The 12,630-nt window shown below is 45.4% G+C and overlaps 2 protein-coding genes across 3 annotated transcripts; both read left to right on the forward strand.

The window, feature by feature from the left end:
* The first annotated feature begins 388 nt into the window (after window positions 1–388).
* Window positions 389–7,210, forward strand: BCL10 (BCL10 immune signaling adaptor). 2 transcript variants are annotated; one of them, XM_040610944.1, is made up of 3 exons: window positions 389–544; window positions 4,819–5,107; window positions 6,254–7,210. In XM_040610944.1, the coding sequence occupies exons 1-3, from the start codon at window positions 461–463 to the stop codon at window positions 6,619–6,621; spliced, it is 741 nt and encodes a 246-aa protein (XP_040466878.1). In that variant the 5' UTR covers window positions 389–460; the 3' UTR covers window positions 6,622–7,210. The 2 variants fall into 2 exon arrangements, with proteins under 2 accessions (XP_040466878.1, XP_040466879.1); XM_040610945.1 differs by lacking the exon at window positions 6,254–7,210 and adding an exon at window positions 5,748–6,237.
* A 2,363-nt stretch (window positions 7,211–9,573) lies between these two features.
* Window positions 9,574–11,983, forward strand: C11H1orf52 (chromosome 11 C1orf52 homolog). Its single transcript, XM_040611225.1, has 3 exons — window positions 9,574–10,085; window positions 10,216–10,423; window positions 11,429–11,983. The coding sequence occupies exons 1-3, from the start codon at window positions 9,825–9,827 to the stop codon at window positions 11,509–11,511; spliced, it is 552 nt and encodes a 183-aa protein (XP_040467159.1). The 5' UTR covers window positions 9,574–9,824; the 3' UTR covers window positions 11,512–11,983.
* Window positions 11,984–12,630: the final 647 nt, after the last annotated feature.

Here is a 12,630-nt window from a genome sequence, read left to right on the forward strand (position 1 = left end):
AACACGGTGACGAGAGGGACCTGCACGCTGCTGCCCCCGGGAGCCGCAGCCCGAGCCGCCCGCTTCGCCCCTCGTCCCCCGACGCTTGGTTTAACGGGGGCGGGGGGCGCCGCGGCACGGCTCTGGAGCAGAGCAGGGCTAAGCCGCCGAGGGGAGCCGGAGCCCGGCTCGTCGCTCCCTGCACCCGATGCGCGGGCCCGGCCCGGGGCGGCCGCCGGCGGGGCGAGACAACACGGCCGGTTGCACCCGCGCGCGCCAGCGAGGGCGGGCCCCTCCGCGCACGCGCTGCTGGGCGGGGCCGCGCTCCGGCGAGAGGCGGGTGGGCGGGGCGGCCTTGGGGGCGGGGTGCCTGCCCTGGGAGCCCATTGGCGGGGGCGGGCTCGGGGCGGGGCCCGGACCGGAAGCGCTGCCCGGAGCCGTTCTCCCCCGCAGCGGTGGTGCCGGCGGAGCGGTTTCCGCTATGGAGGGCGCCGGCCCGGCCTCGAGCTCGGGGGCTGCGGGGCGGCCGCTGACGGAGGACGAGATGGCCGAGGTGAAGAAGGATGTAAGTGGCCGCGGGCCCGAGGGGCCGGGGTGCGCGGGGCGGCGGGGTGGGGCCAGGGCCGGGCCGGGGAAGCGGAAGCTGTGTCAGCGCCGGCGGCCGGGGGGCGGGGGGGGCTGGGCCGGGCCGGGCTGGGCCTGGCCTCGCCTCTGCCGCGCCGCCCGGAATTCCCCGCCGCCTGCCCGGCAGGCGCCGGCGGGGGCGGGCGGGTCACGCCTGGCGGGGCGGGGGTGGCGGGCCGGGCCTCCTGCCCGCAGCTCGCCGAGAGCGGCAGCCCGCGCCGCTGGGATCCGCCTCCTTCCCGGTGTGGGGCTGGCCTTGTGCTGCCGACACTCAGCTCTGGGGCCGGGAGCGCACCGGAGCGCTCGATCCCCTCTTTTTCCTGTTTGCCGTCTCTCTCTGCCGCCCGTTGGGGACAGCGGGTGGGGGTCGGTTTGGCGGTGCCTGCCCCGCCGTCGGGCACCGGGGTCAGGGTGCGGGTGCCGAGCGGTGAGCCGGGTGGCCGGAGGTCGCCGCGGGTGCGGGCCCCTCTCTGCAGGGGGGTGGGACTGCCTTACAGAGCGAGGCGCTTTGGGTTAAATACCGGTAACTGTCTTGGAGGCTTTTTGTTCTGTGTTTTCCCGAATTTATACGCCCTCCTCCCCAGTTTTATTCACTAGTGTCAAGAATTTGAGGGAAGATTCCATCCGGATTCAGTCTGGTTTTACTGATCTCTTTGTTAGACTGGGAAGCAAGCAACGTGCTAATCCACCTCAACAAGTTATCGGTTCACTTGGAAAAAAAACCAAATAAAATCGCAGTTTATCAATTATTTATTGACCATCCGTCCTTCTGTTTGTAATCGATAGTGTCTTATGTTTGACTTATTTCGGGGTTTTGTAATATTACTTTAAAGTACAATTAAGAATGTATGGAGTTCAGTTTTAGTTTTTTACTAGCTTTTTGCATACGTAATTTTAATTTTAAATGCTTTGTCACAGTTTGTGAGGCTTGTTTTTCAAGTTATTACTTGCTTCTGTGGAACCACAGGGTTGTACAGCAATAGTTAGCATCTGGTAGTTACACAGAAAAAAAAAAAAAAATAGCCGCTTATATCAGACTATATATATATAACATGATATGTACATTCATCTGTGTCAGTGACTGAATTCACGGCTGCATCTCACAAAAGTGCATGAATGTCGCTTTAGCCCTTGATCTTACAGGGTCTCCCACAGTAATTAGAGGACTTTTGGAAACCTAATATGTAGAAAGAAATAACATTAGTTTTATCATCAAAATACAGCCCCATAGATCTGACTTCAGAGCTTCTTCTCTCAGATCTCGTATGTTGCGGCTTCACAATACCAAGCGCCAGTTCAGTGTAAACTTACTTAGCTGTTTCAAAGCTGCTCAGGTAACTTGATAGCATCACTGCAGTGCTGCATTACCAGAAGTTCTGTGTATATTATGTGCCAGCATACCACAGAAAATTAGCTTGAAAGGTTAACTTGGTCTGGATAAACTTGCTTTGAGGAAGAGCTATAATGGTTGGAATCTTATATTCGGGAGCTGGGAAGGAGATTGTGATCCGTACAAAATCACTGAAATAGAGCAAAGTATATTTAAAGCTTCCGTTCTAATGTGTTTACTCTTTCTGTCCCTAATAACCTGTTGACTTATGAGGCCAGTGCAGAGGGAAATTCAGAATTGATACACTTCATACAGTGAAAAAGACTCATCACAGGAAGGTGTTAGTCAAAACACAATAGTCTTTCTATGCAATAATGACTCACCTTATTCTTCTAGTGTTGAAACGTTGACTGACTTCTGTTTCGGAGTGGAGTTTGTTGATTGACCCTTCTTATGGTAGGATGAGATTTCCATGAGAACTGAAAAAAAACCATATAGCCTACTACATTTGTAACCGTTCAGGTGCGAGCTTGTTGCAATTGGACACTTGAGAGTATTCCAGAACTGCCTAAATTGATATAAGCTGTAGTGTTGCACTGCTATGCTCTTGTATTTGTTATGCTACCACTAGTGCCAACATGACTGCAGACTAAACTGGATCAGATAATTAATATGGCTGGGGGGGGGGGGGGGGGGGGGGAAAGCACCAGTTCAGTTTCTTGACTGGATCCTCTGATCCACCAGTACAAGGGAGAGGGTAGAAACATGCAGCTGCTGCGCACGGCAGAGTGTTCCTTGCACTTCAGTTGGCCACCATGGAGCTGCACCCTTACGTTCTCAGTTTTACATTGTATTAAACCTAGTGGTGATAGTCTACTGCCCAAAGCCTTCCTTTTCCTTCCGTGCATGCTCATCTGATGCTTGCTTTAACAGCCAGGTAACCATAGGCTGTTTATTGATAGCTTAATATTTGTTGGATCCTGAAGAATGACTTTTTTGTTCTCTGCTGTACTAAATGGAGCAGTCCAAGAAGTTTTTTTCTTTAAGAGTTGTTGGTGCTTTCCCTAGCACCAGTATGCCAGACAGTATTTTTGTTTGAAATAGTCTGCCTTAAAGTGTGTCTTTATATCTAGCTTTTCCTCTGCTTCTATTTATTGAGCTAGTAAATGGCTATAAGGCAAACTGTCACTTTAATTTTTAAATGCTGCTGTTATGGAATCTAATCTCAAAAAGCAGGAGGATATTTGAAAACGTTCTTCAGGAAAAAAGTTTTGTTTCTTTTCATCCCTTCATTTGTTCTTGTATGTGAAGGTGCTTTTCCTTCTGGCTTTCACATACTCTTTTTTTTCTTTTTTTGAATCAACTGAGACGTGGTGGGGGCGTTAGTTTTTTCACATCAGTAACACTCAGCTAGTGGGTATCTGACTACTTGTGTAATTCTGCACAGAGAAAAATGCTGCTGGGAGAAACTGCCGATTTTGTAGCATTATATAAAATGAGAGTTTGTTTTTCAAGCACAGAGACGTCATTTGTGACTCTCATCTTCACAGAATAGTAGATACTGAAACCGGAGAGTTGTGAACACATGCATTAATTCTGTTTCAATATTGATATCAAGCAGGCAGGCTTGTTAATGTACAGATTGAAGTAAGATTAATATAATTTACATTGTAGCAATGTTTGTGCTTGTATGTACCAGCTAAACAAGCTGAAGAAAGATTGGGTTTTGTTTTGATACCTGTAAAAATAAATTGGTCAGTATAGGAGAAGACACCTCACTTTTTCCGAGGAGGAAGTCAAAGTGGTGTACCTCCAAAATAAATGGGTAGTCAGGCTAGAAGTGAGTCTGGTTACAAAATACAGCATGTTTCCCCAGGAGGAAGATCTCTGAGGGAAAGTGATCTGATACTGGGTGTTACAGTTCCTGAAGATGCGAAGTGGCGTTGCTCCTGAAGTGCTCAAGGCAGATGAATCTGCTGCATCATACCCAGTGACGGCATGTTAGGGTCTTTAGGTGGTGGACGGAGTCCCCTCCCGTGGGCAGATTGTTCCACCTCTTTTTATTTGCTGGCTATAGAGAGGAGTTAAGCAACCAGTTTACACTTGTAAGCTGAAGTTACACTGCAAAGGGTAGAGTCATTTTGCTTTTGCCACAGTAATCAGAGTTGCACTTTCAGTGGTCTGTGCAGCGTGTTGGAGGTGTGCAAGTTGCTTCAGGTGTTTAAAATCTATAAACCAAAAGAAGGCAGCCTGATGAAGATGAAAAGCAGCCAGTAAAGTTGTTGAGAGTAGGTACATCTGTGGATGAAAGTGCATGTTATTTTGGGTGCCAGTAATCTGTTGAACTTGTAAATAGTTGCATTTGTTTAACAATCCTTTTAAACAATGCTCCAAGACTGCTTTTACTCAATGTAGAGCAAACATCAATAATTGCAATATTTTGGAGTTGTGCCTCATGGATACAAATAGTATGGCAATGTGGCAGTCGTGTAGTCAGTGAAAATGAGTGTCTGTAGACAAAGTGAATAGGTGCTGTTGTGTTTTCTTGGTGTAATTTCCTTTCATTTTTACTTGGTGACTGTTCTGAAATGTGATAACCACAGACTTGGTGTAATTAATATTTTTTGTAAGTATTCACTTTATTACTTAACATGTATTAAAACTCCTGAGTAGACTAAAAAAAAACTAATGAAAGGGATAAGTAAATTAGGTAACGTGTTTGGGTTTTTTAAATACTTTTTTACACTGAGAAAAATCTGTTAGGTAATATGGTGGCAGCCTTACAAATGGTTTCATTAATGTGTATCAAAATCATATGGGTTTCAAATAACAAGCTTCTAAATAAATGGAAATATTGACTAATACTAGTTTGTTTTGGTTTTCAGGCTTTAGAAAGGATGCGTCCTTACCTGTGTGATAAAATTATAGCTGAGAGACACTTTGATTACCTACGTTCAAAGAAAATACTCACGAGAGAGGATACAGAAGAAATTTCTTCTCGATCTTCCAGTAGGAAAAAAACTGGGAAGTTACTGGACTACTTAGCAGAAAACCCAAAGGGACTAGATGCTTTAGTTGAATCTATCAGACGAGAAAGAACACAAAACTTTCTGTTACAAAAGATAACTGATGTAGTATTGAAAGTCAAAAATGAAAAACTTGAAGCTCTCAAAGGTAAGAAGTTTATAATAATATTTTGTAAGACATAAGTTTTATTTTAAGGGACTGCAAAATTAAACTCCAATAATTATTTAATTCTTAGTACTGATATATTTTTTTTTTAATTCCTCTAGTGCTTGGGACAACATTCTTGAAAATATCACTAGTTTGGGTTTAAGATCCTAGTACATGTATCCTGGCTTTGCCTTTTCTACTATCTGAACACATCATAAATAAAAAATTGCAAAAAACCCATCAATGTGTTATGATGGATAGGTCTGTCTTCACATTTTAGTTTTGCTTTCTATGAGGTTCTAATTCAGAACTTAGAATAGGTGGTTATCTTCCATCTTGCATTTCTCTTGAAGCTATTTACTGCAGTGGCAGGATGCTCTGGTTTTGTTCAACTTTCCACCTCAGCAGAAGATAAGCCAGCAAATGCAACCTGAGGGGAATTTCCTTATATGCCTTCAATGCCAAAACTTAGAATTAGTCACTGTAAATGTTTGGATGTGTTGTTTCATACAGGCAGGGAGGTTTTGTTGACACACAAAACTTATAGTGACTATATGTGCTCATATTTTAAGGCAGATAAAGGAAGTATACTCCTTCTAAACCAAAAACCTTACTTCCCATTCCACACCCATCAAAACAGACATAAAGAAGGAAGAAGCACATTTTAACCCGAGAGATGAAAGTCCTGAAGTTTTCTCTGGCTTCAGGTAAAACAGCCTTCAAATGCTTTGGAGTAGAACCATCTAGCTGAAAGTTTTAAAAGTTTGAAGAACACAGTGAAAAAATCTGTCAAAAGGCTCAATGGGTCAAAGGGCTACTTTGACTTCCTAAAATGAAGCTTAAATTATGGTGCATCTTTGTCAAATAATAGCTGATACAGAGATAAGGAAAAATGTCCTGGTTTCGGCTGGGATAGAGTTAATTTGCTTCCCTAACAAGAAATCATTCACATCAGCCTAGATAATCTGCACATATCTTTTTTTTTTTTTATTTGTCATGAATATCGGGATGTGAGAGGTGAGATGAAGAGGTTAGTCTGTTAAAAATACTATTGATCTTTTGACATTCTTAGTGCTATTAAATCAGAGCACAGTTTTAAGAGTGGACCACGTTGTATTTAAATCCAGTTTCTGTTTTTTATCTTAGGTCTAAGCTGCAGCACCTGTATGACCTCGCTGTATGGAGGAACAAATGATCTTTCTAGATCGTATTCTGATGAATCTAATTTTTTTGATAAAACAAAAGACAAAGAATCTACCCAGATACATCATCCAGAAGAAGATTATAGCACGGCTGCATTTGTGTCTGCTGTCTCACTTCATTCAATGAATTTACCGATTGCAGAGATGGGAAATGCGGAGTGTGCTGTTTTCTCAGCCACCCTTCCAGGGCCTGGAGACCCTGGTGCACCCCCACTCCCCCCAGAGCTCCAGTCAGAGCAGCAGGAACCATGTACTAGTTCAAGTGACAATTGCTTTTTGCCTTTAAGATCACGTTCTCTTCAACCACAGTGAACGTAGTGACTTTTGTCTGTTCATCCAAATGGTACTGAAACTTTGTGTGGTGCCTTATAAAAATTAAAAAAATGTGTTCAAACTGTTAACTAGCAAAATCAGAGAAAACAATCTATGCTATTTACTGGTTTTAAGTAGTAATTTTTATTATTATTATTATATATTTTTTTGTAATTGGGTTACTCTGGAGCTGCTTAATTTTATGTTCTTTAGGAAGCTTCTTCAAAACATGGTATTATACCAGCAAAGGTTTGGTTTTTAAACCAATGTATTCAAGGTTTCACATTTTGCTGCAGATATTTAAACTGCAGTTATAGAACAATTATTTTTTTTCTTCCTACAGAAACCAACAAATTTGCTTTTCTGAATGTTTTCATGACAAGTGAACTGGGAAAGATAGTTAGGAAAAGTATTGAGTGTCAAAAAATAACTTTCTAAACTAAAAGCTTAAGCTTACTTACCAAAAAGCTTAAACTTGTTTACCAAATTTAGTGTTTCTCTGTAGGATAAATTCTGCCTTCTGCATATGTGTGTGCAACTCCGTTTGAAAAAAAAAAACAACCAAAAAACCCCAAACAAAAAAAACCCCTGAATCCAGCGAAATCTGTAGCTATGCTTATTTGCAAGGAGTCTTTTAACTGTCTGAACTTTGTCCTACTAGTAAGTCAACAGGCACTCAGTATCGCAGCGATTCGAGTTAGCAAATATACTTCCACAAGTCTTAGCATATTATTCTTGTGTATTAGTTAAACATTTCTGATTTGAGATGCACTTTAAATATAAATCCTCATTAGTACTGGAAAAGGAATGTAAACTGCTGTAACAGCATCATGTGGGCTGTAAGAAAATGTTGTTGTATAATGCTATTAAGGAGCAAAGCTTCTATGTTTTGCCCCAGTAGGTAAGTAGAGGAGTCGTCCTGTAGCAAGAAGGTACCCATACCTGAAGGCCGCTTGGAAATGGTGCACTTCAGATAGCTACTCTTCAAACTGATAGGGAAGTTTACGTTTCAAATTGTTCAATGTCAAATGCGTTTTAAACTGTTTCAACATGGGAAGGTTCTCATTTCTCGACACAAGAATACACATGCTGTATTCCTCTCACACTCTACTCTTGAGTTGTATTCTACTTTTTGTTAAGTACATAATCACTTTAATATTAGTAGCAAAGACAAACTCTTACTTGGAAGTGTGTTACACTCTGTTCTGCAGTACTACACTTTGAAGTGATGGGATGTTTTCGGTGTATCAAAGGGTAGGTTTGTATTTAAAGCTTAATTATTTTGGCGCTCATACAGTGCTATAGCTGTGTAATTGCATTCAAATTCAAACCCAGGTGATATTTCTAAACTACGTTCTCTTTTTGTGGAGACAGGCCATCTGCAGGACCTCAATATAGTCTCTAAATTTTTTTTCGTGTTTACTCTGGTTTAGGAAGTAGGCTAAAATAAACTACAATGTCCAACTACGCTCCATGCTTGGTATACGAATAGCTTACATTTGATAAAGATGTGGGCTTCTGTTTAGTGTTTATAAAAGTCCTGTTCTCCTTGTATACATCTAAGATCATAAACCTTCAGGACGATGACAGTGCTTTTCAACAAAACTGCTTGGTTCAGAAGGCATAAGCAACATTTTGCTCTCTAACAAAAAAAAATTGAGGGTAGGCTTTAATCCTTCTATTCCATTAACTTGAAATGTAGTTGTACATGCTGGGGCTGTCTGGGAATCGATTTGTCTAAATGCCTGCTGTAACCACTTAAAGAGCTGGGCTTAGGTTTGGGTCCCTTCTTGGAATCTTGTAAATGGAGGAGCACGAACAAGCTTGCTCTTAGCTGAAAAAGAGCATCAGCTCAGGGTGAAGACTGCCTTGTACATCTAAATCTGAACACGTGAAGCATGCTGCCTGCCTGTGAGGGATCGCTCCTGCGGTGGAGCCTGTTAACCTGAGACTTTAGATGAATGTATTGTCTTACCAAATGTTTATAATCTGCATTTAAAAAAAAAATAAATTTTATCACCACTTTTGGAATAAATTCTTTTTTATAATTGCCTGTTTTCTTACCTACCTCTCTTATTAGCATGTGTAGGTTGTAAGAGCAGTTCACGCCAGTGTCTGGGTGTGTGGTTTCGGTTTTGTGTGTGCGGGAGGCTTTTGTTCTCTGTCTTGTTAGAGAGGTTTGTCTTTGGTGGAAAAACTGACTTAATGTGAAACACCTGTGCGTGTAAGACTGCATTCGAGAGCAGCGCGTAGGAAAAACATGCCTATGAGATCTGGAGCTTGGCTGCTGAACTACACTTTCTGTGGTCCATGATCAGTGTTGCTAACCTGATTCTTGCTTTTTTTTTCAGGTGACTCAATTGCTCGGCTTCTTAAAGATGGGAGAAGCCTTGCTTCCAGCCATGTGTCCATTGACTTCATTCTTAAATTAAGATTTTTATTAATAGCGGGGGAGAAACAAAACCTTTGGGTGCTGAGCAGCATGACTCAAAAATGGATTTGCAAACGTTGCAGGGGTTGTGGAGGCTCACGCCAGCGGTTGTTTTAATTGTACTCTGTGTGTAAGGTTTCTTTCAAAATAATCATTATAATATTGATCGAGAGATCAGCTGCTCATGGTTTAGTATCTTTTTCTGTAAGGAATTGATCATGTTATAACCAAAGCCCCTTCCTTGGGCCTTACCCTGCTTCTGTGGCGGCGTGAGTGGCGGGGCAGCCCCGGTGCGTGCTGTAGCCGGTGGGACAGCAGGGACACAAGCCTGGGTGACCGGGGGGTCTGGTACCAGCTGCTCCCGGCAGATGTCAGGATGTGTCGGTGCGGGCAGCCCGCGGGCCTCCGAGCACCGGCGGGGCCGGCCAGGGCTCGTGTGCGCCGGGCGGCTCCGCGCCATCCCCCGCGTTCTCCCAGCCTGGGCCTGCGGGGGGGGAGGGGAAACGGGGGTGGCCTCGCTCGCGCGTCCCGTCCGCTGTGTCTCACCGCTCGGAGGGAGAAAATCCCGGAGGAGCCCGGGCGAGCCCCCGCGTCTCCCACCTACCCCCCGTTCGCCCTGTACGAGCGGGGACCCCACCCCAAGACGGCACGGTGGGGGCTTCGCCTCCCGAGGGGCGGCCGGGGGCCGGCGGCAGCGGGGGCCGCGGCGGGCCGGAACCCTCGGCGCGGGGCCGGTTTCCGTGCGGGCGGTGTCGCGGCGGCAGGCCCCGCCATGGCGGCGGAGGGTGAGGACCCGCTGGGCTATTTCGCGGCCTACGGCAGCTCCAGCTCCGACTCGGAGCCCGACGAGCCCCAGCCCGACGAGCGCCAGGCGGGAGGCGGCGCGGCGGCGGGGGGGAGCCCGGGGCGGCGGCCGCGGCTGCCGCCGCCCGACGAGCTCTTCCGTAGGGTGTCGCAGCCGCCCGCCTTCCTCTACAACCCGCTCAACAAGCAGATCGACTGGGAGAGCCGCGTCCTGCGGGCGCCCGAGGAGGTGCGGGGGGCGGCCCGAGGAGGCGGCCGGGGTCGGGGGGGCGACCCGGGGGGGGCGGCCCGGGGCCGGGGTTGGGGGGCGGCCCGGGCGCCGAGCCGCGGCGTGACGGGTGCCCCGCTGTCTCCTGCAGCCCCCCAAGGAGTTCAAGGTGTGGAAGAACAACGCCGTGCCCCCGCCGGAGACCTACAGCCCGCCCGAGAGGAAGCCCCCGCCGCCCCCCGCCCTCGACATGGCCATAAAGTGGTCCAACATCTACGAGGACAACGGCGACGACGCGCCCCGGCAGGCCGGCAGGGCCGGGGTTCTGCCGGGCGAGGAGCAGGAGCCGCCGGAGCCGGGTGAGGGGCCGCGGGCGGTGAGGGGCGGCGGGGGCTCCCCCAGCAGCGGCCCGGCTCCCCGGCCGGCCCTGGGCTCCCCCGCCGCTGGCGGGAGCGGGGACCGGCGGAGGCCGCCCCGGCCGCGCTCGGGTGAAGCGGAGGGCGGCGTGGGAGCTCCCGACAGCGCCGCTGCCCTGAGCCGGGGCGCGGGTGCCGGGCAGGGTGTGCCTGTAGTGTTTGCAAAGCATGGGGGCTAAGAGGGGAATTAAATAACATGTCCGTGTGACAGGTTACGGAAGAAAATATTTACTGCTCTCACAGTACAAGCTGTAATGGTAATCTAGGAAGTCAAGAAATATTTGGAGGGAGGGAGGACTTACTTTTTAAAAAAAATTGCTGGGGAAAGGGAATAGTCAGTAACAATCAGGAGTCCAAAACCAGAAGAAATTCAGGACTTCCGGAGCACACAATAATATTTTGGTTCACCAGTAAAGTTGTTACAAACCTTTTGCAAAGGAAGGTTGTTTTAGTGTCTTCCTCCTCCTTTTGCTCTCGGTGTTTATTCCCCAGGGGCAGTTTCTCTGTCTTGCTCCATTTATGCTGTGTGCTTTTTTTTTTCTTTTTGACTGCTACATATTTCTCTTAGTCAGCCTTCATCCAAAAACTGAGAAGATAAACTGTTCGTTGACCTTGACATTACTTCCTGCATCTAAAATGTGATTTTCTAGCTTTTTGTCTTATCTATTCATATAATAAGGTTTTTAGAACAGGTACCGTACATTAGCATAGCAAAGCCTCTTCCTAGTTATCCTCAGTGGTCTGTGGTAGTAATAATAAGTAATCATTCCTATTCTGTCCACGTATTGTCCACTTTCCAAAAATGAAGATATTGTCAGTTAATACTACTGTGGCCTTTTTCCAGGCATCTCAGACATGGTTAAGTCTGTTGTTCTGAGACAAGGACAGTGTTTGATACAAAAATAACTGGCTTTGCTGACTTTGATTAACTCTGTCTTTTATTTAAAGATGATGAAAAAGACGATGAACCAGCTTCCGCTAAGAAACGTAAACTAGACTCTGGGGAGCAGGCAAAGAAGAAGAAGGTATAAGCAGGGTGTGCTGGATTTAGCCATAATGAGCCAAATGAGAATTTCAATGAACTTGGATTCTTCTGCTGGAATGGGAAACACATACATGTTTACTGAATTTCTCTCTCCCGTTGGGTAGGGAATTTTATTTCTGTAGTACGCTTGCCTTTTGGAAAGCACAAAATTAAATGGACAGTGTCATGACAGAAACTCGTCTACTGAACAAAACTTAAACCTGTTTATTTAAAAGAGGGATCCGTTCTGACGGATACTTGTGCTCATGCCGGTTACAGGGCTTCATGGTATTTTGTTTATCAAGAAACCTGGTAACATGAGCTTTTCTGGACTGATTTCTCCATTGTGTCAAAACCTTTTATAAAGGAGTATATACTAAAGATTAAGTAGAGTCCTGTGATATGTTTGCATAATGTTGTTTTGAAATGTATGTAAACACTGCAAATAGGTCACTGGAATAAAACTACATTTGAAAACATATGCAGTATAAATATTGCATTGCATGCTTGGTGAATGGGAGGGTTGAATTCTGTACTGTATGCATTTCAGTGATGTATTTCTAATGACTCAACAGATTCCTCAGGGTTTTGTTTGTAATAAATACACAACTGCAAACAAGAAGAAAACAAAGGACCTAATAATGGGGTTTAATATTTGATAATTATTTTTTATGTTACTGGATCTGAAACATGAGACTAATTGGTGCAGGAAGAATTGAAGCGTTTAATGTATTCTTCCTAAAATTGAAAGTAGAATCCGGACATTTATGTGGAAAATAATTATGACAAAGCTGTGATGGAGACTTTACTGCTAAACTGTATTTATTTCAGTACAAAAAGTTGGTAATCTCAAAGTGCTAGTCAGTATATGTTGCATTTGTGATACGCTGTTGCATGGATTTTCAGGTCTATATATGATAAAGTACCAGCAAAAGTGGGTTAAAGGGAGGGTTTCTCTAGGTTTATTTTCAAATAAAGGTTCTGTGCCTTAAGAAATCTGCAGTGAGATCAGGCATACTAACAAGTTTATGTAATTAAACTACTAATGTAAACATTCATAACTTATTTTCCTTCTGTCTTGGACTAGCTTTAATTTGGCAGAACAGATTCTGTATGCATATATGCT

The sequence above is a fragment of the Falco naumanni genome, chromosome 11 (assembly GCF_017639655.2).
Source record: "Falco naumanni isolate bFalNau1 chromosome 11, bFalNau1.pat, whole genome shotgun sequence".
NCBI classification, from domain to species: domain Eukaryota; kingdom Metazoa; phylum Chordata; class Aves; order Falconiformes; family Falconidae; genus Falco; species Falco naumanni.